At 36.5% G+C, this 20988-nt stretch overlaps 2 protein-coding genes across 2 annotated transcripts; both read left to right on the top strand.

The window, feature by feature from the left end:
- The first annotated feature begins 8548 nt into the window (after positions 1-8548).
- On the top strand, positions 8549-12696 carry LOC123558708 (uncharacterized). Its single transcript, XM_053542509.1, has 3 exons — positions 8549-8706; positions 10996-11157; positions 12474-12696. Exons 1-3 carry the CDS (start codon positions 8655-8657, stop codon positions 12632-12634), a joined length of 375 nt encoding a protein of 124 aa, XP_053398484.1. The 5' UTR covers positions 8549-8654; the 3' UTR covers positions 12635-12696.
- A 3160-nt stretch (positions 12697-15856) lies between these two features.
- Positions 15857-19864, top strand: LOC123558709 (uncharacterized). Its single transcript, XM_053542510.1, has 3 exons — positions 15857-16059; positions 16842-17003; positions 19640-19864. The coding sequence occupies exons 1-3, from the start codon at positions 16008-16010 to the stop codon at positions 19798-19800; spliced, it is 375 nt and encodes a 124-aa protein (XP_053398485.1). The 5' UTR covers positions 15857-16007; the 3' UTR covers positions 19801-19864.
- The last annotated feature ends 1124 nt before the right edge of the window (positions 19865-20988 follow it).

Raw genomic sequence — 20988 nt, 5'->3', positions numbered from 1 at the left:
TAGGACACAATATACATGTATAACACACAAAGTATCAATACTGTTTACTTTTCAGCAAAAAAATATCTTCACTAAAAATAATAACCAACTATTTATTTTTATGTACCCACTGACCTATATATTCATTGAGTAGCCTTTTACTATATATGATTATATCTAATAATAGTAGTCTGCTATGTCAGATTAGGGTCATGTGGTCTGTGATGTCACAAATGTAAAACAACTCAACCAATGAAAAATGAAACCATCTGGGTCAAACCAAATATGACAGGTCAAAGAGGTCACATGTTCTATATATGGATTGTAAACAACAAGTAGTGCACTGTCACAGCAAAACAGGTTCTGCTGACTTCTACTCAATCACTAAACTACAGCTTATCTATAGAAAACTGCTCAACCTTGACAGTACAACCTTGTCAGCTATCAAAATCCTAACTAATTTAAATAACAAATAAATTCCACTACACAATGTCAACTAAGGTCAAAATTTAGTTCAACCGGTCTCAAAAGTGTTTACATTACTGAATTTGGATATTTTTTTCAGAAATGTCTCTAAATGGCAGTTTTAAAATTAATTACGATAATTAGTTAGACTGTTACAAGAATACTAGAAATAGTAGACTAGGAGAGAAGAATTATTAAATTAAGAGTACCTCTACCAAGAAAGTTAAGTTATATATGCAATGTGACAACTCTCTCACTTACACTAAGCACTTCATAATGTACATATACAAAAACTGCAGTTATTCATGAAAAACCACAGACAATATAGCTGTGTAAAATATGAAAATGTGTTGAAATGGCAACACTGACTTTAGCAATTACAGACTAACTGCAATTTAAGTATAGAAAATTCATTTAACTCACCAACAGTTGATAACTGTTCTGTACTTTAAAACTGTTCTACTGTAAAATTCTTGTAAAAATGGATAATGTCCTATTATGCCACTTATACACACAACACTGTCACTGTCTTAAACTGTTTGCTTTGAAAATAACACTTAGCTCCTGGTGTTAGGAACTAAATCACTGTTCTCCACTGTACTTTCTTCCCGTCATCAATATGAAAAGTGATAAATACTTTTCACTTAAAATCCAAAAATTAAATTCACTGTTCAACACTGTTATAAATAAATCCACTGTCACTGTTCATAAATTAACTGTTCAAATTTAACTCTCTTTTCACCGTCACTGTAAATACTAGTTGTCCTCGGATTTGTATTTAAATTACAAAAATGTTCTGAAGTAGAACATAACTTTTACATCCAGTTCTGTAGAAGTATCAGAATGAAAAATCTGATTACCGTATTTACACCAATAAAAATCCATATAAATTTTTCACGTGAATCACTGTTTTTAAATGAGCGTTCATGTGTATATCTACTAATCTAGTGTTGCTGGCTGATGTTCTTCACTAGTGTATGGCTTGTATACACAATATCACGTTGGGCGCCATTTGTCACTTGGCTAGTTTTACTTAAAGTCCTTTTGTAAATTATAAAGAAGTATAACTGCTAGTGGGGGTTGAGGAGTAGGTCCATCTGGAGGCCGTGTGTAGGAAACAAGCTCTTTGTACCTTTATCAATTTATTGGTTGGTAAACTAAGCATCCTGAAAGTACATAACATTAACAAAACTTACAATCAGGTAATACACATAATAGATACATCAGAATACCATACATATTATAATAAATGCATAAATATCTTATTCATATGGTAATACAGGTTAAAACATATAGCTGTGTGTAGTGGCACCTTGCAGTCATTAAACACAATACTTAGGACATATACTTGAATTATATGTAAACTTACATATACATTAAAAGTATACAATTACATATTACACATGTACATAACAAAACACATGTATGCTTACCAAGTTGTGGACTTAAATGCATCACCACTATAGAAAACATCACCAGCTGCACCAACAACTCATCTGCTCTATCACACTGTGATTCAGGTTAATGGTCTGCAAATGATTAAATTGTTAAATGTGTAATTAAAGAATGAGACAGAGATATGTGAGAAGACTGCCATTTATGAAACATGATTTTACTCAAAATATACTAATCTGTCTTAATCAGAAAAGTCCAAAACTGTAAAGGTTAAAATCATTATCTATCACTTTATAAGACTAGCAAAACTGATAGGAACCTTATAAATGAAAGTAACTAACCTCTGACTAATAATTCCATTCCTTTAAAACTAATATATTACTGATTTAAAACAACCTCTACCAAATACATGTACACAGTATCAAAGCTTTCCAGGTAGTGAGATATTGATCACTGATGCCTAAACCAATCAGAACACAGTCTTTTAGAGGGAACAAATTGACCTAAGGTCAATACACCTGACTGGACACAAACTACAACTATGGTCAAAGGGAGATAACTTAGCTTAAACAACTACTTAATCCAAAGCCTTAAAATCAAGACTGCCACACTTTAATACTGTCGTTTGTTCTTGGTTTTATTCTGGGACAATAGTACTTCATACAGTTACATGTTAGTTTGTTTGTTTGTTTGTTTGTGTTGGGTTTAATGCCGTTTTTCAACAGTATTTCAGTAATGTAACGGCGGGCAGTTAACCTAATCAGTGTTCCTGGATTCTGTACCAGTACAAACCTGTTCTCCGCAAGTAACTGCCAACTTCCCCACATGAATCAGAGGTGGAGGACGAATGATTTCAGACACAATGTTGTTTATCAAATCGTCACGGAGAACATAATATGAGATGTTTTGCAAATATGACAATGTTATCAAAGGTGTGTATCAAATGCATCACCAGTGTCTACAATCGTCAAAGTCTTTGCTGTGAGGATTATACGTCAGTTCTTTCGTTAGCGATTTCAAAATATTATCATCAGTCTTAACCTTATAGAGTCACATTTATTTATTTCAAACATCAGTTTATCTATTATACCGAAATGTACTTTGTCAAAATCAAGTGAATAATACTCTGTCATAATATACAATATATATACGCATACATTTAGACAGGGTGACCCCTACAGACCAATGCAAATGCGACATTTCTGTTCAAGTTAAGACTGTGTACTTTCATCGGGGAAAATCTGAAGGTCGTCTGACGTCATTTTCTGTGTTGTCAAAAACATACGTATACCTGGCGAGATTAAATAAATATGTGCCGGCCCTTCTAGGATATATGAAAAAGCTGAATTGAGTGCAGCATCGGTCTGTTATGTCGTTTTGATTCTGAAACGTCTGTTATATAAAGTAGTAGATCAAATGTAGTAGCACTTATTCTCGTCATCTGCATGGCACCAATTAATATGTCGACGTGACGGCAAATGTTCGTGTTTTAACGGCAAAGTGCATTGATTTTTCATATTAGAATAAGCGTTGAATGAGCAATATTTTCCTCGACTATTCCAGTTTTTTTCAGCAGCTAATTCACTTTCATGGCATGTAAATCTTACTAACCGCCAATAAATTCTAATTTGTTCCGTGCAACCGTTCTGCAACTCAATTGCATCAGAAAATTTGATATTTTAAATAATTTATGGGCTCGAACTTTAACATTTAGAAAAAAAGTGTACAGCGTTTTGGAAAATGTGGTGTAATACTATATTTTATGACACATTACAAAAAGATGCAAAATAGAGATGTTTAATTGTTGCTGTAACTAAACTGCATATGTATATTTCTTTCCGAAACCTCTTTACATCGTGCATCATCAGATAATTTGATATCCTTTGAAAATCATATATTACGAAAAATGAACTTATATATCCATAATAAGATAGTTTGACGTTGATTTTTAGTTGCACTTTACTGCAAAAAGCTATACAATACACGTATAAAAGTCAGCCTACTGATTAAATACTTACTCAGTATTCACTCAGTGGCAGTTATATTATTATGTTGGGTTACGAGTCACACTGACACAGCTTAGGTCATATGGCGACTTTTACTATGCAGAAACTGCTAGGAACCTTGAACACTAACCAAAAACAGATTTAAAACTTGCCATTGTCCCTTTGTGAAAGCATACTATGCCGCTAAAAAGTGATGCCATGGAATATCAATCCCCTTCTTAATGTTCGTAGCAAGATCCCAAGCGAAGACGTCCTAGTTTATATTGTTTCTGAAAAAGATGAAGGTGTGAATGGATCCTTTACAGGAACTTCTTTCTCCCATTCAACACCCTATGGTTATTTATTTTTATAAATACAGCAAACATTTTAAAAGTAAATTAAAAACCTCTAAAATAGCATTTTTTATCCATATGGCTAAGCCATATGTTTGGAGTCAGAGGCAATAAAATGTCAATACAGAAACAACCTGCAGGAGTTACTTCCACTGTTATTGAAGAAAACTGATAATTGAGAACATGCCAGAACAAACAGCTAGGGACAGGAGCCAGTTTAGTTTTTACTGTTCATTTAATAGTTTTCATAGAGATAATGGTGAATATGTATGGAATACATATTGATAGGTCTGGTCGTAAGGGTATAAAACAGTTGGACTTCAACAACTTCATACAATCTGACTGAAGTACATCTCCAATTAACGCTACGCTTTGGATCTGAAGGCGTGCTATTGATAACCTCGTTCTGACGACCCTTCCGCTAGCCAATCAGAGCTTTGCTTTCAACATTTTGAAAGTGAAAGTAGAAGTTTGAAAAATCTATATGTAGCCCGGGTTTTTCATGTTTATAATAATAATTCTTATGAAGACCAAATCATGAATGCGCCCTCGTGTTTTTAGAGGAATCATATGTCACGGTACAGACTTGGTCACGTAATTGGAGAATTTGTGCCAGGCAGCCGGTTAGCTCAGTCGGTAGAGCACTCGCCCTGTAAGCGATGGTCCCAGGTTCGAGCCCCGGACTGACTGCACATTTTTCTCACCCTGTGACATTAGACGCTATTTTGATGGTTCAGCCACATGCTTGTTGAAACGAGTCGTCTGACTGGTTCAAATAAAAATAGATTTGCAAAAATAAAAATATTAATACCGGAAATCCAAATAAACAGATATATTAATGTGAATATGTCATCCACAGATGTTCGTTTAGAAGATCAAGTACTTTAGTCAGATTGCAACTTTATATGGACTTTAATTCTACCTATAAATTTGCAACTTTTACGATTGAAGCATTCTATTTTTAAGGACACATCACAGCTTTAGTGTAATACACAATAGGTTTTGAAATTTTATTAACAATATATGTGTTCTTTATATATATGTGAATATAGGGATCAGTTTTGACTAATTATAACGTTCTGCATGGCTCTAATTAATGTCAGTTGTGATTGAAACAATGGTAATTCTTACAGGATTTGGATAGAGGAAACGAGTGTAAGTTAACAGTTTTTATTGTTTTAACTTATGCTCTTTTATAAGAAAATCGAGCTGTAATATATAGAAATAACTGCGAACTTTTAATTAGCTCATGAGTCATTTACCACCTGTCAAATTTTGTCATTAGTTTTCATGATCAGTCAAAATTAGTTTAATTCTCAATTCTTCATAACTACATCTGCATCTATCACCCAACCGTCGCCGTATACTAGTATATATATTATATATATATGTGTATGTATTGGTTTTGCAAGTATCTTGGTAGTACATTGCTAAATGATCATGTAAAAAGATTTGATTCTCACACAGCGTAGAAACAAATCTCACTTATTTGAAAAGCAGGCATGCTCTTGATCAGGGGAGGGGAGGGTAGTGGGTTAAAAAACCAAGGGAATAAATACTGATGAATGGTCACCCCTTGTTACTAGTATCCCAAAATAGTAAGTTAGTTTGTTTCAGACATTTCCATGTTGGGCTAGAGATCTCGCAACATGAGAAACGAGTCTTCCCTTTTTGCATTAGTTATATACCAGATTTGAAACAACGGTAATCTTTCAATACAAAAAAAACAAGAATAGTTCTGTACATACACTGGCGTAGCTTCATTTAAATACTGTAGGCCATATTATCCGTTAAATATAAAAAAAAAACAGAAATAGGCCTGGGTAATCAGTTCAGCACATAAGTTGTAATGAATTTGTGCATCGTCTACATATCTATTACTGTTTTTTAGCTCACCTGTCACGAAGTGACAAGGGTGAGCTTTTGTGATCGCGCGGTGTCCGTCGTCCGTCGTCCGTGCGTCCGTCCGTGCGTCCGTAAACTTTTGCTTGTGACATCTCTAGAGGTCACATTTTTCATGGGATCTTTATGAAAGTTGGTCAGAATGTTCACCTTGATGATATCTAGGTCAAGTTCGAAACTGGGTCAGGTGCGGTCAAAAACTAGGTCAGTAGATCTAAAAATAGAAAAACCTTGTGACCTCTCTAGAGGCCATATTTTTCATGAGATCTTCATGAATATTGGTCAGAATGTTCATCTTGATGATATCTAGGTCAAGTTCGAAACTGGATTACGTGGGGTCAAAAACTAGGTCAGTAGGTCTAAAAATAGAAAAACCTTGTGACCTCTCTAGAGGCCATATTTTTCATGAGATCTTCATGAATATTGGTCAGAATGTTCACCTTGATGATATCTAGGTCAAGTTCGAAACTGGGTCATGTGCGGTCAAAAACTAGGTCAGTAGGTCTAAAAATAGAAAAACCTTGTGACCTCTCTAAGGGCCATATTTCTCAATGGATCTTCATGAAAATCATACAGAATGTTCATCTTGATGATATCTAGATCAAGTTCGAAACTTGGTCACGTGGGGTTAAAAACTAGGTCAGAAGATCTAAAAATAGAAAAACCTTGTGATCTCTATAGAGGCCATATTTTTCATGAGATCTTAATGAATATTGGTGAGAATGTTCACCTTGACGATATCTAGATTAAGTTCGAAACTGGGTTATGTAGGGTCAAAAACTAGGTCAGTAGGTCTAAAAATAGAAAAACCTTGTGACCTCTCTAGAGGCCATATTTCTCAATGGATCTTCATGGAAATTGGTCAGAACGTTTATCTTAATGATATCTAGGTCAAGTTTGAAACTGTGTCACGTGGGGTCAAAAACTAGGTCAGTAGATCTAAAAATAGAAAAACCTTGTGACCTCTCTAGAGGCCATATTTCTCAATGGATCTTCATGAAAATTGGTCAGAATGTTAACCTTGGTAATATCTAGGTCCAGTTCGAAACTGGGTCACGTGGGGTTTAAAACTAGGTCAGTAGATCTAAAAATAGAAAAACCTTGTGACCTCTCTAGAGGCCATATTTTTCATGAGATCTTCATGAATATTGGTCAGAATATTCACCTTGATGATATCTAGGTCAAGTTCGAAACTGGGTCACGTGGTGTCAAAAACTAGGTCAGTAGGTCTAAAAATAGAAAAACCTTGTGACCTCTCTAGAGGCCATATTTCTCAATGGATCTTTTTGAAAATTGGTGAGAATGTTCAGCTTGATGATATCTAGGTCAGGTTCTTAACTGGGTCATGTGCGGTCAAAAACTAGGTCAGTAGGTCGAAAAATAGAAAAACCTTGTGACCTCTCTAGAGGCCATATTTTTCACGAGATCTTCATGAAAATTGGTGAGAATGTTCATCTTGATGATATCTAGGTCAAGTTTAAAAGTGGGTCACGTGCCTTCTAAAACTAGGTCATTAGGTCAAATAATAGAAAAACCTTGTGACCTCTCTAGAGGTCATATTTTTCAATGGATCTTCATGAAAATTGATCAGAATTTTTTATCTTGATGATATCTAGGTCACATGTGCTCAAAAACTAGGTCACTATGTCAAATAGTAGAAATAACGACGTCATACTCAGTTCAACACTGGGTCATGTGGGGATAGGTGAGCGATTCAGGACCATCATGGTCCTCTTGTTGTATTAAACTGATTACCTCAGTATCTATGTGGAGCTATGCCAGTGAGTGTAGTTTTGTCCGGGCCTACACTGCCCACGCTCGTACACGCTCTCTTGACAAAATAAGTTTGGTAGGGTAGACGACTTACAGGTGTCTGTGCCTTAAAAATGCTAGGTCTTTGTCCACTATCACAAGCTTGTAAGTTTCTGTTAGACCATGTATATGTCGATGAGGTATAAAACCCAATTAAATACATAAATAAACAAACATTGTTTACATCATAACAAAAGGTAAAAATATTTTCATCTTAATCATTTCATCGTATTTTAGTACCCGAGAACATATCCTGTCTAAATTAAGTCCATAGTATGCCAATGTCCTGTTGTGGTAACATACTAATTTTCTTATGTGTGTGGATAAAGCAATATTTAAATGTTTAAATAAAAGGAAGTTTTGCATCAAATTTCATGTCTATTTTACTTGCAAAATAAAATACTGTGCATGTCTTTGTGTTCAGGTAACTTAGTTATTAGGAAGATTGTATGCTTCTAAAATATTACCATATAAAGTCTAAAATATGTTTAGCCTGTTGAACATCAGTAGTTGTAGCATTGTTCTGATTTTGATATCATGTTAAGATAAAATACATGCCCTTTTTACAACATACACGGTATTTCACATATCTGTTTTTTTTTACTTTCGGAACATTGGCAACATGAATTTGTAAGCGTTATCTTTTCAAGTGCAAACTTCATGTACTTGAAGGCACCTTTTTTTTATCTGTCACGAAGTTCTTATTTTATCTTGACTGACAACCCTAACTTTACTTTAAAAGAGAGAAAAAACGTTGTCAAAAATGCAGCTCTACATATATCTATTGTTCTTGGCCATTCTTGGATTAACAGAAGGTGAGATTTCATTTCTTACACTTTATAACAAAACTTCATTAGAAATCCTGAAAATATTTTAATGTAAAAAATATATGAGAGACGGCAACTTACGTGCGATTTTCGTCTTGTCGTATCCATCAGCCACTGATGTAGAATATGTAATAAAATAGAAAATGCAAGTTGCCATTACAGGTTAGTGGATTTATAATAACACTTAACAACGTTTTCTCGTCAATTTGACATTCTTCGGACATAAATATTTCCTATCGCGCACATCACTTCCGTAAATATTGGAGATATCGCATATGGAGACTATGATATTTGTCGATTGGCATTAGGGGTCTGCTACCTTAATATGATTCTCATATATATTATGTCAGACAAATTCAAAATGAAACAACTAAAGGGGAGCGGCGGTCTAGTGGATAAGGTGCCGGCCGCTCAATCCAGAGGTCGTGGGTTTGAGCCCCACTGGGGTCACGACCATGACTTCTCATATGACACCAGTACTGTTTTTTTTTCAGGAAGCGGACTCGAGACTGGTTACAATAAGCTTGAAGCTTTCATCATAATCGAGCTAAAACAAATTAGTATAAACTAAACTAAAATAAAACAAGAGCTCGTAGAACACGCCATTGATGCATTCAGTAATTGCACAAGGAACAGAAATTATTTGGTCACTGTACACATAAGTTCTACTGTTCTGGGTCAATGTGACCGTGACCTTTGACCTATTAGCCTCAAAATTATTAGGGGTCATCTGCTGGTCATGATCAATCTCCCTATTAAATTTCCTGATCCTAGGCCTAAGCGTCCTCAAGTTATCGTCCGGAAACAGTTTAACTGTTCCGCCAGTCACTGTGACCTTGACCTTTGGCCTACTAGCCTCAAAATCAAAAGGGGTCATTTGCTGGTCATGGTCAACCTCCCTATCAACTTTCGTGATCCTAGGCCCAAGCATTCTTGAGTTATCATCCGGAAACCATTTAACTGTTCCGGGTCATTGTGAACTTGGCCTTCGACTTCCTGACCTCAAAATCAATAAGGATCATCTGCTTGACATGACCAACCTCACTATAAACTTTCATGATCCTAGGCCTAAGCATTCTCAAGTTATCGTCCGGAAATGGTTTAACTGTTCCGGGTCACTGTGATCTTGACCTTTAGCCTACTGGCCTCAAAATCAAAAGGGGTCATCTGCTGGTCATGACCAACCTCTCTTTCAACTTTCATGATCCTAGGTCCAAGCGTTCTTGAGCTATTATCCGGAAAACGTTTAACTGTTCCGAGTCACTGTGACCTTGACCTTTGACCTACTGACCTCAAAATCAATAGGATCCATTTGCTGGCCATGATCAACTTCCCCATCAAATACCGTGATCCTAGGCCCAAGCGCTCTTGAATTATCGTCTGGAAACCATTTAACTGGTCTGTGTCACTGTGACCTTGACCGTTGATCTAATGACCTCAAAATCAATAGGGATCATCTGTTGGTCAAGATCAATCTCCCCATCAACTTTCATGATTCTAGGCCTAACCATTCTTGAGTTATCATCCTGAAACCATTTAACTGTTCTGGGTCACTGTGGCCTTGACCTTTGACCTACTGACCGCAAAATCAATAGGGGTCATCTACTGCTCATGTTAGCCTCCCTATCAAATTTCATGATGCTATGCCCAAACAATTTTGAGTTAACATCCGGCAACCGTTGAACTGTTCCGGGTCACTGTGACCTTGACCTTTGACATACTGATCTTAAAATCAGTAGGGGTCATCTGCTAGTCATGACCAACACCCGTATAAATTTTATGATCCTAGGCCCAAGCGTTCTTGAGTTATCATCCGGAAACGGATTGGTCTACATACCGACAGACCGACCGACCGTCCCACCGACCGACAGACCGACCGACATATGCAAAACAATACACCCCTCCTTCTTCGAAGGGGGGTAAAAAAGCTTTTTCTATCTAATTATTGTGCGAATTACAGTATCCAGTTTGTAACTGTTTACAGAATGTCAAATTTGAGAAAGCGTGATACTGAAACTCATTGCTAAATACGGCATAATGTAAGTTTCCTCACTTTATCAAAATTCATAGCTACTTGTTTATGCGAGTTATTTGAGCTTCCATAAGCCCTCTATCGATTACTCAATGAAATATTTTACTGATTATTATGATTACAAGATGAACAAGGTGATCTGTAAAAATGAATGAGTGTATAAAGTGTCAAGATAAGCTGAAAATATGCAATCAATTAAAAGATTAATTACTTGCCCTATTTTGTTTTTTTTTTTCTATTTTCAGCATCATTTCTGTGTTACCAGTGTTCCTATGAAAAGCTGTACAATGTAAACGAGGTCTGGAATAAGAAAGCATGTATGAATAATCCGGCTTCCATTGGCGATAGCGGTCATGTGTCCTGCAACTCCTCAAGCTACTGTACATTTCAAGAAATGTATGATACAGGTTGGTCCCCAGTCGATTTGCCTTTTTCCTGTATCAAAACTCTGTTGATTCTGGGGTTAACTTAGCATATTCAGTGGCCGGTAAGATCCGTTTTCAAAACCAAAAAATTTAATTGTACGGAATCCGGTTGGTGCCACATTGAATGTCACACGACACGACGCACGAGTGTCTTTGTTCATTATCGAGTGTCGTGTCGTGGGTTCGTGATTGCCGTGCGTCGCCATAAGAACACGCCAAACGACATTCAACGCGACACACGACAGTGTACAATGACTGTCGACTTAGATTGCACAACCGCGATACAAGATATTCAACGCAACACACGACAACAAGCAACAACACACGACAGTCTATAGCGCAAATATCGCGGAATTGTCGCATGTGGTCAACGGGATCTAACTCAATTTCCATTGGCCTACATTGTAATGTTTCCTATGACACGTCCTGGTGCCAGCAGAGAGATTTAAATTTGTCTTACCTTACGTACGACTTAGTATCTTCTACGAAGGAATTAGTATCTCCTACATAGGACATAGTATCTCCTACGTAGGACATACTATCTCTTACGTAGGACTTAGTATCTCCTATATAGAACTTAGAGATAGTATGTCCTACATAGGAGATACTAAGTCCTACGTATGAGATACTAAGCCTAACGTAGGAGATATTAAGTCCTACGTAGGAGATACTAACTCCTACGTAGGAGATACTTATCCTACGAAAAATAACAAGAACAGCAGTTTTTTGCTAGAATAGTATCATTTTAGCATAAAACTGCTGTTCTTTTCACTTTTTGGGGATTCTCGCGCTCACGTGCTGTTAAAACATCTTTTTATATGCGCGTTCCGTGGCAAAGCGTATACGTACTACGGTCCCAAAACAAATAATTCAAAAGGAAATGACGTCAGCGTAAAAAAACAAGTCAGCCATTCCCGCGCATTTCTTGGAAATTTATGACGTTGAGGGACCATGTATTTATTTATTAGTTTTTTACGCGTTTATGCTAGAACAGCGTTAGCGCATGTTCATTTCGTGTAATGACATCTTCAGAATCCCTTGGGATACGTTGGTTCCCTCGTCCTACAGGGCTCGGGCACCAACTAATCCCTCGGGGTTCTGCAGATGTTATAATACGAAAAACATGCGTTATCCCTGCAAAAGAATGAATCTTATTTATTACACTCTTCATTTCAACACTGTAAGGCTTGATGTTGGATGCTTGAAGACTACAAAATGGGCTAAACCCTTTACTGAAGAGGTGGGGACTGAAAAGGGAAAGTGGAAACTTTCAATTTGTATTCTCACTGTATTTTCAGGAAGAAAGGTTGTTACGAGCTACTTCCGGTCATGTTCGGCTGTGTCACAGGGGAACAAGTGCATTGAGGATTGGTCGCACGTGACATGTTCGGGAACATGCAGAGGAGACTTTTGTAACAGAAATGAAACAGGAACGCACTACCTAATACATTTTGGATAGAACAGATGTGAAATCAGCCTATATGCTTATTAAAAATCTGACATTAAACAACTTGAAAAATATCTTTGTATATATGGGTTGTGTTTTCGACTGATTTGTTTGTGTTTTGTTGTTTGTTACATATTGTTGTTGCCGTTGTTTGTTCGTTCATTTGCTTTTTCTGCACATTGAGAACACCTTTGACACTGTAAACGCCAGTTGTTCGGGGTTCTTTGTTTAATTCTATTTACTAAGGGTTTGACCTATCATGTGGCCATTATATAAATATCATATGGCAGCGTATGTGACATTGATATTGTCAACCCGAGGGCAGACTGTCACTCGTGGCGAAGCCGAGTGGTGACATTCTGTTCCGAGGGTTGACAATATCAGTGTCACACACGCTGCCATATGATATCTATTTTATTATACCGAACAAAATTTAGTACATAAAATGTTAAAAAATTATTTTAATTCAACAGTTTCATCTTTAGCGCGATAATCGCCTGTATGCACATTGAATAGTGACGTCACTACTATATGTGTACAAGGGAGGCAATCATTTGGCTAAAACAGTAAAGCAGTTAATTGCCCTTATATGACATTCAAAATACCAGCGCGGCCACATGACCTGACAGTCACATTAGCCTGGTCACGTGCCAGAAAAGTTGAAAATGTTTTAAATATTCAAAATATCTCTTTCTGGGGTAATGGATTTTTATCATTGTAGACAAAAGCGAGATATAATAACATAATTTGCTTGGCCTTAACATGTCCCTAAATGCAATGCTAAGTCAACGAAAAGGCATATGTTTGTGAAAAATAAAACAAAATAGAGTTATGAAACATGTGTTATGCAAGTCAATTTATCACAGAGAATAAGTTTGTGAAGTTTCAATACATGATTCCAACTAGTGGTTACTAAGATATCAACTTACATACAAATACTAAACCAAATAGGGACGCCGACTCAATGGCGAGTCCAATAGCTCTACCTATTCCTCGAGTAGTTGAACTAAAACGGTGACAAAGTAGAGATGTTCAGATTGCGCCAATTTCATGTCCTATATCATTTAAAGAGGTCCTGTAAAGCAATATACATGTATACCTAAACTGTATGTTTACATTTTACTAGAACGTCTTTACCTCGTGCAGCACCAAATATCTTTTATTTAAAGAAACTTCAATGGCCAGTGGTCCATACATATTACACGAAATAATCTCTTTTGTAAATGCATATGTTAAGAAATATCAACTTATGCGATTGGATCCATTTCATTTCTCAATCAAGATACTAAAGACATAGGGACTTCCCTGGGTCATATAACTCGTATCTTGACACTCGTGGGCCCTACTTCATACCATAGTGTCTACCAAACTATCAGCATAGACAATTACGTTGTCTAGAGTCAATTGATTCTCCTTCACGCGGAACCTCTTCTCTAGTTCCTACCCAATCTGAAATTCGCCCAATGCAGCGTGCAGCTGGAGAGTAAATTGTTTCATCGTGGGAGGCCCAGCAAAGTTCAAACTTCCACGTAATCAGTCGGTCTTCCAGGTTCTTTAATGTCTGGTTAGGGTAGGGGACACTGTCTCAGATGACCAGTTATATTTGTTTAAATAGACTGTATCAGTTTTAATTTAATTATTATCCAATTCCATCATGAGACTGCATTTTCAGTTCATTGATTCGTAAAATGTGACATACTATTTTTCAGTATAATATAGATGCAGCTGATAATCAAAAGCCTCGTATGTAAATAAACGCAAATATTATTATTTATTGCATTTCAATGGCGGCACCTCATTCCATCAACTGCGAACACACCGGAGGCGCTTACCAGTAATGAGCATTTAAAAATATTGGATTCTCAAACAGCGTAGAAATAGATTTCACTAGTTTGAGAAACGGGCATGGGCAGTGTAACAGTGTAGTGAAACTATCCGAAAAGTTCCTCTTTCTTATTTTTTTTTTTTTTTTTTTTTTTTTATTTTTTTTTTTTGTTTACAAAACTACGCAAAAAGAGATCAATTGTTAGGTATACGCGTCTCCTGTAAAAATGACCAAAACCGACATACGAGATTTTCCAAGAAGAGCAACATTATTATTATCATCATTATTTTTTATTATTGTCAATATAATTATAATTAATTTGTTATTATGCCACTCACTTGGCTATTACTGTGTCCCAGTAGCACTGCACAATATTTTGTATCAACACTATTTTATCGTTCAGTATTACATAAATTTACAGGTTCATATGGTCTTTTTTCTTGTCCGTAATTAACGGTTTAACGTTCACCCTACATTTCTGTAAAGTTATGTGTGTTTGGTAAATATTATATATCTTGCATATCTATATTGCTTTGAAATTAACTGAATTGTGTTCGAAAATTGTCCGAGTGTTCTTTTTCTCATGACGGCGCTAAAATCATGAATGCGCCATGTAAGGGTTTCCCTCGCAACATAGCAGCCGATTGAGCAAACCATTGCCACGGAAGGGTAGTGGGTTCAAGCCCTAATGGAATAAATACTGACGAATGGTCTCCCTTGGTAACTAGAAACCCAAATAGTGAGTCTAGGTATATGTTTATTAGATCTCGCAACATTAGAAACGAGCCTTCCCATTTTACATAAGCTAAATGTTAAATTTGCAACAATTGTAGTCTGTATCTCTCTTACATTGTAAGTATACAAACATTAATAGATGTGTAGATGCCCTGGAGTAGCTCCAAGTAGGTATTGTAGGCCTGGGTAATCAGGTAAGTAAAAAACAGTAACAGATTTGTACATTCACTGGTGTAGCTTCACACAGGTACTGTGGTCCTGGGTAATCAAGAGAAATACGTCTGTAGATGCCATGGCGGAGCTTTACATTGGTATTGTGGGTCCGAGTAATCAGTTAAAAACAAAAACAGTACACACGACCAGTTCTCGGATATCAAAATACGGAGAAATAATAATTGTGGGTGTTTTGCTACACTTTTAATGGCATTTTTTCTTGCGAAATAGAACATCATACGATACATATCTCTGTGTTCAGGTACCTTAGTTATTCAGGAAGTATGTATGCATGCGTCCAAATCCTTACCATCTAAAGTCTAGAAATATGTTAAGGCTGTTGAATATCAGTAGTTGTTGCACTGTTCAGAACTTGGTATCATGTCAAGATATAATAAATGTCCTTTTTACAACACACACGGTACTTCACATATCTTTTTTTTACTTTCAGAACATTGACAAAATGTACTTGTTGTTATCTTTATAAGTGCAAATTTCATGCGCTGAAAGGGATTTTTTATCTTTCGTGAAGTGCTTATGTAGCCTAATATGTTGTCTTGACTGTCAGATCGGACTTTGGTTCAACAGAGAAAACACGTTTAACTTGTCAAAATGCAGCTTTATTTCCTTCTGTTGATCTTGTCCATTCTTGGATTGAATGAAGGTGAGATTTTATTTGTTATATTTTTCGATAAAAAACTTCCTATGAAACACTGAAAATGCCTTTATGTAGTGACTGACAATAAATTCCGTTCGGTCTTGTAAACTGAAACTGAAACTGCTTTTATTTGATTAAACGCCTAATTTTACACATAGTATATTCACCGGCGTTGTACATTAAATTATACCAGATTTATATAGCGCCAAAGGCGCTTTACATAGTTCAAATGCAGCCACACAGGGCGCATAATTCATCCTCTACTAGTACAGACACAGAGCGATCTGACCAGAGGGACAGAGTGAGACAAAGCCCCCACGACAGAGAGATCAGAAATCAGATACAGGCTTATCCGGCTAACTTAGCCTAGCTCGTTTCGAATAGACAGCCTTGGTTCTTTAACGTGCCCAGTGTATAGCACTGATACACGCAAGGATTGCCTGGGTTCCTGACCAGTACACCTCTAGTTGGGTGGGAAACACTGAAAAGCGTTTCTGAAAATTCCCGAGTAGCTGCCAGGGATCGAACCCCGACCTCAGGATTGGAAGGCCTTGTAGTCGAACATCCTTCGGTCTTTCATAGGCTTTAACCCGCTACCGATTACTTCATGAAATATTTATCATTATTATTACTATTTTTATAACGAATGGAACATGAACAAGGCAAACTGTAAAAATGAACGAATGTATCAAGTATATAGATATAAGAAAGCTATCAATAACGAATCAACATATGCTTGATCTTTTGTTTAATAGATTAATTAATAACCTTAACGTCTTATTTTTCAGCATCATTTCTGTGTTACCAGTGTTCCTATGAAAAGCTGTACAATGTGAACGAGGTCTGGAATAAGAAAGCATGCATGGATAACCCGGATTCCATTGGTGTTAGCGGGCATGTGAACTGCAATTCCTCGAGTTACTGCACATATCAAGAAATGTATGATAAAGGTGAGTTCCCTGTCGATTTTTTTTTTTTTTTTTTTTTTTTTGCATACAACTTTCAAACCCCTGTGGATTCTGGGATTAACTGAGCATGCACAGTTTCCCGGAATATGACGTGATTTTTTAAGAATCTACTGTTGTCTCGCTAATACGGCAAGGTTTCTTATCTGCAAAATCTACATATATGACTTGGTGCAGTATTATCCCATTGAATAATCAAATTCGGCCACTTACATTTCAAAATGACTTAAGTACAATGATAATGAAGTACGCAAGTTGTAGACTTAGGCTTGGACAAAAGTACAGTCTTAATTGGTGAACTGTCACATAAATTGTTGGGGAGATTTTTCTTTCACTTAAATATTTATATAGTATATTTATCTAATAGCGAATAAACGGAGGTGTCTGAGTGATAAGATAAATCATTTCACAAGATTCTAACATTTTCATTGATTAAAAAGTAAACAGTTACAGGGTTTGGTACTGACCCTCCAAAGGACAGTATGTAGGATCAGTATGGTAATTATAGGCACCCCGACCCCCCCCCCCCCCCCCCCCCCCCCCCCCCCGCCCAACCCCTACATGTATCATACAGATCTAACATGATTCTGCAAAACGGTCACTAACAAATCCAGTAACTAGTAATATTCTCACAACTTGCAACCCTCGAATGCTTCCAGGCCATTTATGATGACGGAAAAGAAATCATACAACGACAATTTATCCTCTAAATATTGACAACAACATATCTTTCAATATCACCTGTGTCTCCTTTTAAAATGTGCGTTAATTTCTATTGCAATCCTTTGACTTCTTTAGAATATGTTATAAAAGTATTTTCGAAAAAGGTATATATAATAGATAGTTTGTCAATGTTTCTTCAAACATTCTCTTACAATGGTGAATCTCACATAAACTCCCGTATTTGTCATGTTTGTGATTTTATTTTCGAAAATCTTCCAAAAACGGATGTGACGGTTGTGCACACAAATCACAAAATCACTGGTAGCATTGCTTATTTTCCGTAGCTTAAAATGCATCGTTTTACCTTAGGGATTTCAAACTTCTCGAGTTCCCACTTCGAAACATAATTATGTCACATGCCACCACCTGCCTTGCCTCTTGATCCTGACAAGAAGCATGTTTAAGTAAGCTTTTGCTTTCATTTGAAATCTAATGGCCGGCCCCGATTCTCTTGTGTGCGTTGTAATAGATAGCTAGTAATAGGATAATACTTTCCAACCAGATTGCACATAAATCACCAATAGTTTTGCTCAATATGATAATGCCTAAAATGCACCATCCAAATTGTAGGATATTAATATTTATCGGAGCCCTCCTGTATCTATCCCAACCCTGCTGCCCCTATTCTCCCTGCTTTTGGACAGGAACCTGCTGCAAGAGACCACATCATTCAGATGCAGAAACTGTAAAAAAAATGATGCTACATGTTCAGGTTATCTTCTGACAACATAAAACTGTATACCGAATACATCGTTGTCAAAGCCTGCCTCATTAGCGTAATACCTTTGAAAATCATCGTGATATGGAGGTTTACCAAACGGTAATTGCCGAAATTTTATACAAACACAGACTAAATATTTCATCCATTAGTGTTAACATCAAGCTGAGCTTAAATAGAAGAATACACTAAATATTAGTTTACCATGGAAAAGCATAATTATGCGCTCATCATCAATTTCATTGAAACTGAACACAATCTTTGTCTTATGAATCTGTGTTGTAGTAATGTATGCAGGAACAGGGTATGTTTTAGTTATTTTTAAAGAAAATAAGGTTTTTGAACTATAAGTTATTCTTTTTTTTCAAAATTAAGTATGTTAATTATTCTAATACAATGTATCGCAAGAAAAGAGTTGTTTGAAACGTTACTCTACAAATATAAATATAAACCACACAGGGAAATTTTAGTCCACTTATTTTTGGAAATGTAGCTTAGCAAGTAATTTCTGGAAATGTATAGAACAGAAACTTAATAAATTATAAAGTTAAATCCTACTGCTTCTACTGTACTTTTTGGCCGATACAAACAGACACAAAATGGGCTGTTTGGAAATACCACTGTAATTATAAACATAATGATACATGTCAAAGGCATATTGTTTGCAGAAAATTGTTTTAAGATATAAAAGATCAAACTGACATTGATATAACTTGATAATGTTTGGGGCGCAACTCAGAAAGTGCACATTTTCGATACAGAAATAGTTATGTTTCGCTTTTCAGACAAGTCAGAGGAAAGATATTTATACTTACTGGGCAAAATGACATTCAATTGTCCAAAAGAGATGTTGTAAGAAATGACACAAGTAAGAAAAATGTATTATTTTTATATCATGTTTTTGAAATCGATACCAGGGCTAGGTTCAGTTCTCCATGACAATTTGATCTAAAATCATTCGTCAATCACCGCTGATTCATGTGGGGGAAGTTCACTATTATTTGCATAGGATAGGATAGGTCTACACTGGTAAAAAATCCAGACAGGAACACTGGTTAGGTTAACTGTCCGCCGTATCGCAAACTCATCTCTCATATGACTTCAAATAAAATACAACAAAAAATATAACACAATCTCTTTAATTGGAGACAAACATTTTGTATTCTCGCTGCATTTTCAGGTAGAAAGGTTGTTACGAGCTACTTCCGGTCATGTTCAGCTGTGTCACAGGGAAACGCGTGCGTTGAGGACTGGACTCACCTGACATGTTCGGGAACATGCAGAGGAGACTTTTGTAACAGAAATGAAACAGGAACGCACCACCAAATACATTTCGGATAGAATAGATGTGAAATTAGCCTATAAACGCTTAGTAAAAATCTTACATTAAACAACTTAAAAGATATTACATGTGTGTGTCTTTTCGACTGTTTATAAATTGTTGCTTTTTAGCTAGTTGTTGTTGCTGCTATTTCTTCGTCCTTTGGTTGTTTCTGCATCTGGAACACGCCATTGGCCCTCAAAAAGCCAGCCTTTTAATTTTCTATTCATTTTATTAAGGGTTTACCTGATCATGTGGACATCGTGACTGGTGGTACCCTAACATTTCCCATCATGTATGTTTTTTCTCCAAATCCTGATTTTTTCAGCCAGCTCGAAATGAAATGCCTTTGTGAAATTAGACTTTTTGAAAGTTAAGATTTTTGTGGTGGCTTGAAATCGAACGATCTTTGCGCGGTTACCTGTACTTGTTTTTGGAACATTTTCAGCTACGTTTATGCATAAATCAGCCAACTAAAATCTTAAAAATGATACATGTACTGTTAAGCAATCTAAATTTAAGGGATGAGGTTATGCAGCAAAATAAACAAACGAGCCGCGCCATGAGAAAACCAACATAGTGGTTTTGCGACCAGCATGGATCCATGCTGTTCGCTGACGGTTTCTCTAATTGCAATAGGCTTTGAAAGCGAACAGCATGGATCCTGACCAGACGGTTTCTCTAATTGCAATAGGCTTTGAAAGCGAACAGCATGGATCCTGACCAGGCTGCGCGAATGCGCAGGCTGGTCTGGATCCATGCTGGTCGCAAACACACTATGTTGGTTTTCTCATGGCGCGGCTCAAATGCTGTTGCACGCGCGTATGCTGCAGTACACGCGAAATAAATTGTACTTAATGTATAGTTGGAAGTTTCTTAAATGCAGTAAATGTCAAGAGTGTCTTCACAAAATCAACAACGATACCTGTTTTCACCTTCTGGCAGGCTTGGAAGTTTCTGGCACAATAGATTGTCCCTATCCACAAAAGGCACTGTATATCAGCTTGGCAGTATATTCCATAACCTGAAATATATAACACGATAGCAGAAAGTCTTTTTAAAAAGTGTTCTGGTGAGAAGAGTGGGTATTTTTGTACACGATGTGTAGAGATGGTACCTACCCAAGAAAATCTAAGGGGAACAACTCTGAATTGACCAATAAACTGAAGCCAACATAAAACATTGGTCAAAAGTGAAAGCAAAATCAA

This window comes from Mercenaria mercenaria, chromosome 5, assembly GCF_021730395.1.
Source record: "Mercenaria mercenaria strain notata chromosome 5, MADL_Memer_1, whole genome shotgun sequence".
In the NCBI taxonomy this organism is placed as follows: Eukaryota; Metazoa; Mollusca; class Bivalvia; order Venerida; family Veneridae; genus Mercenaria; species Mercenaria mercenaria.
This window is presented reverse-complemented; position numbering and strand designations above follow the sequence as displayed.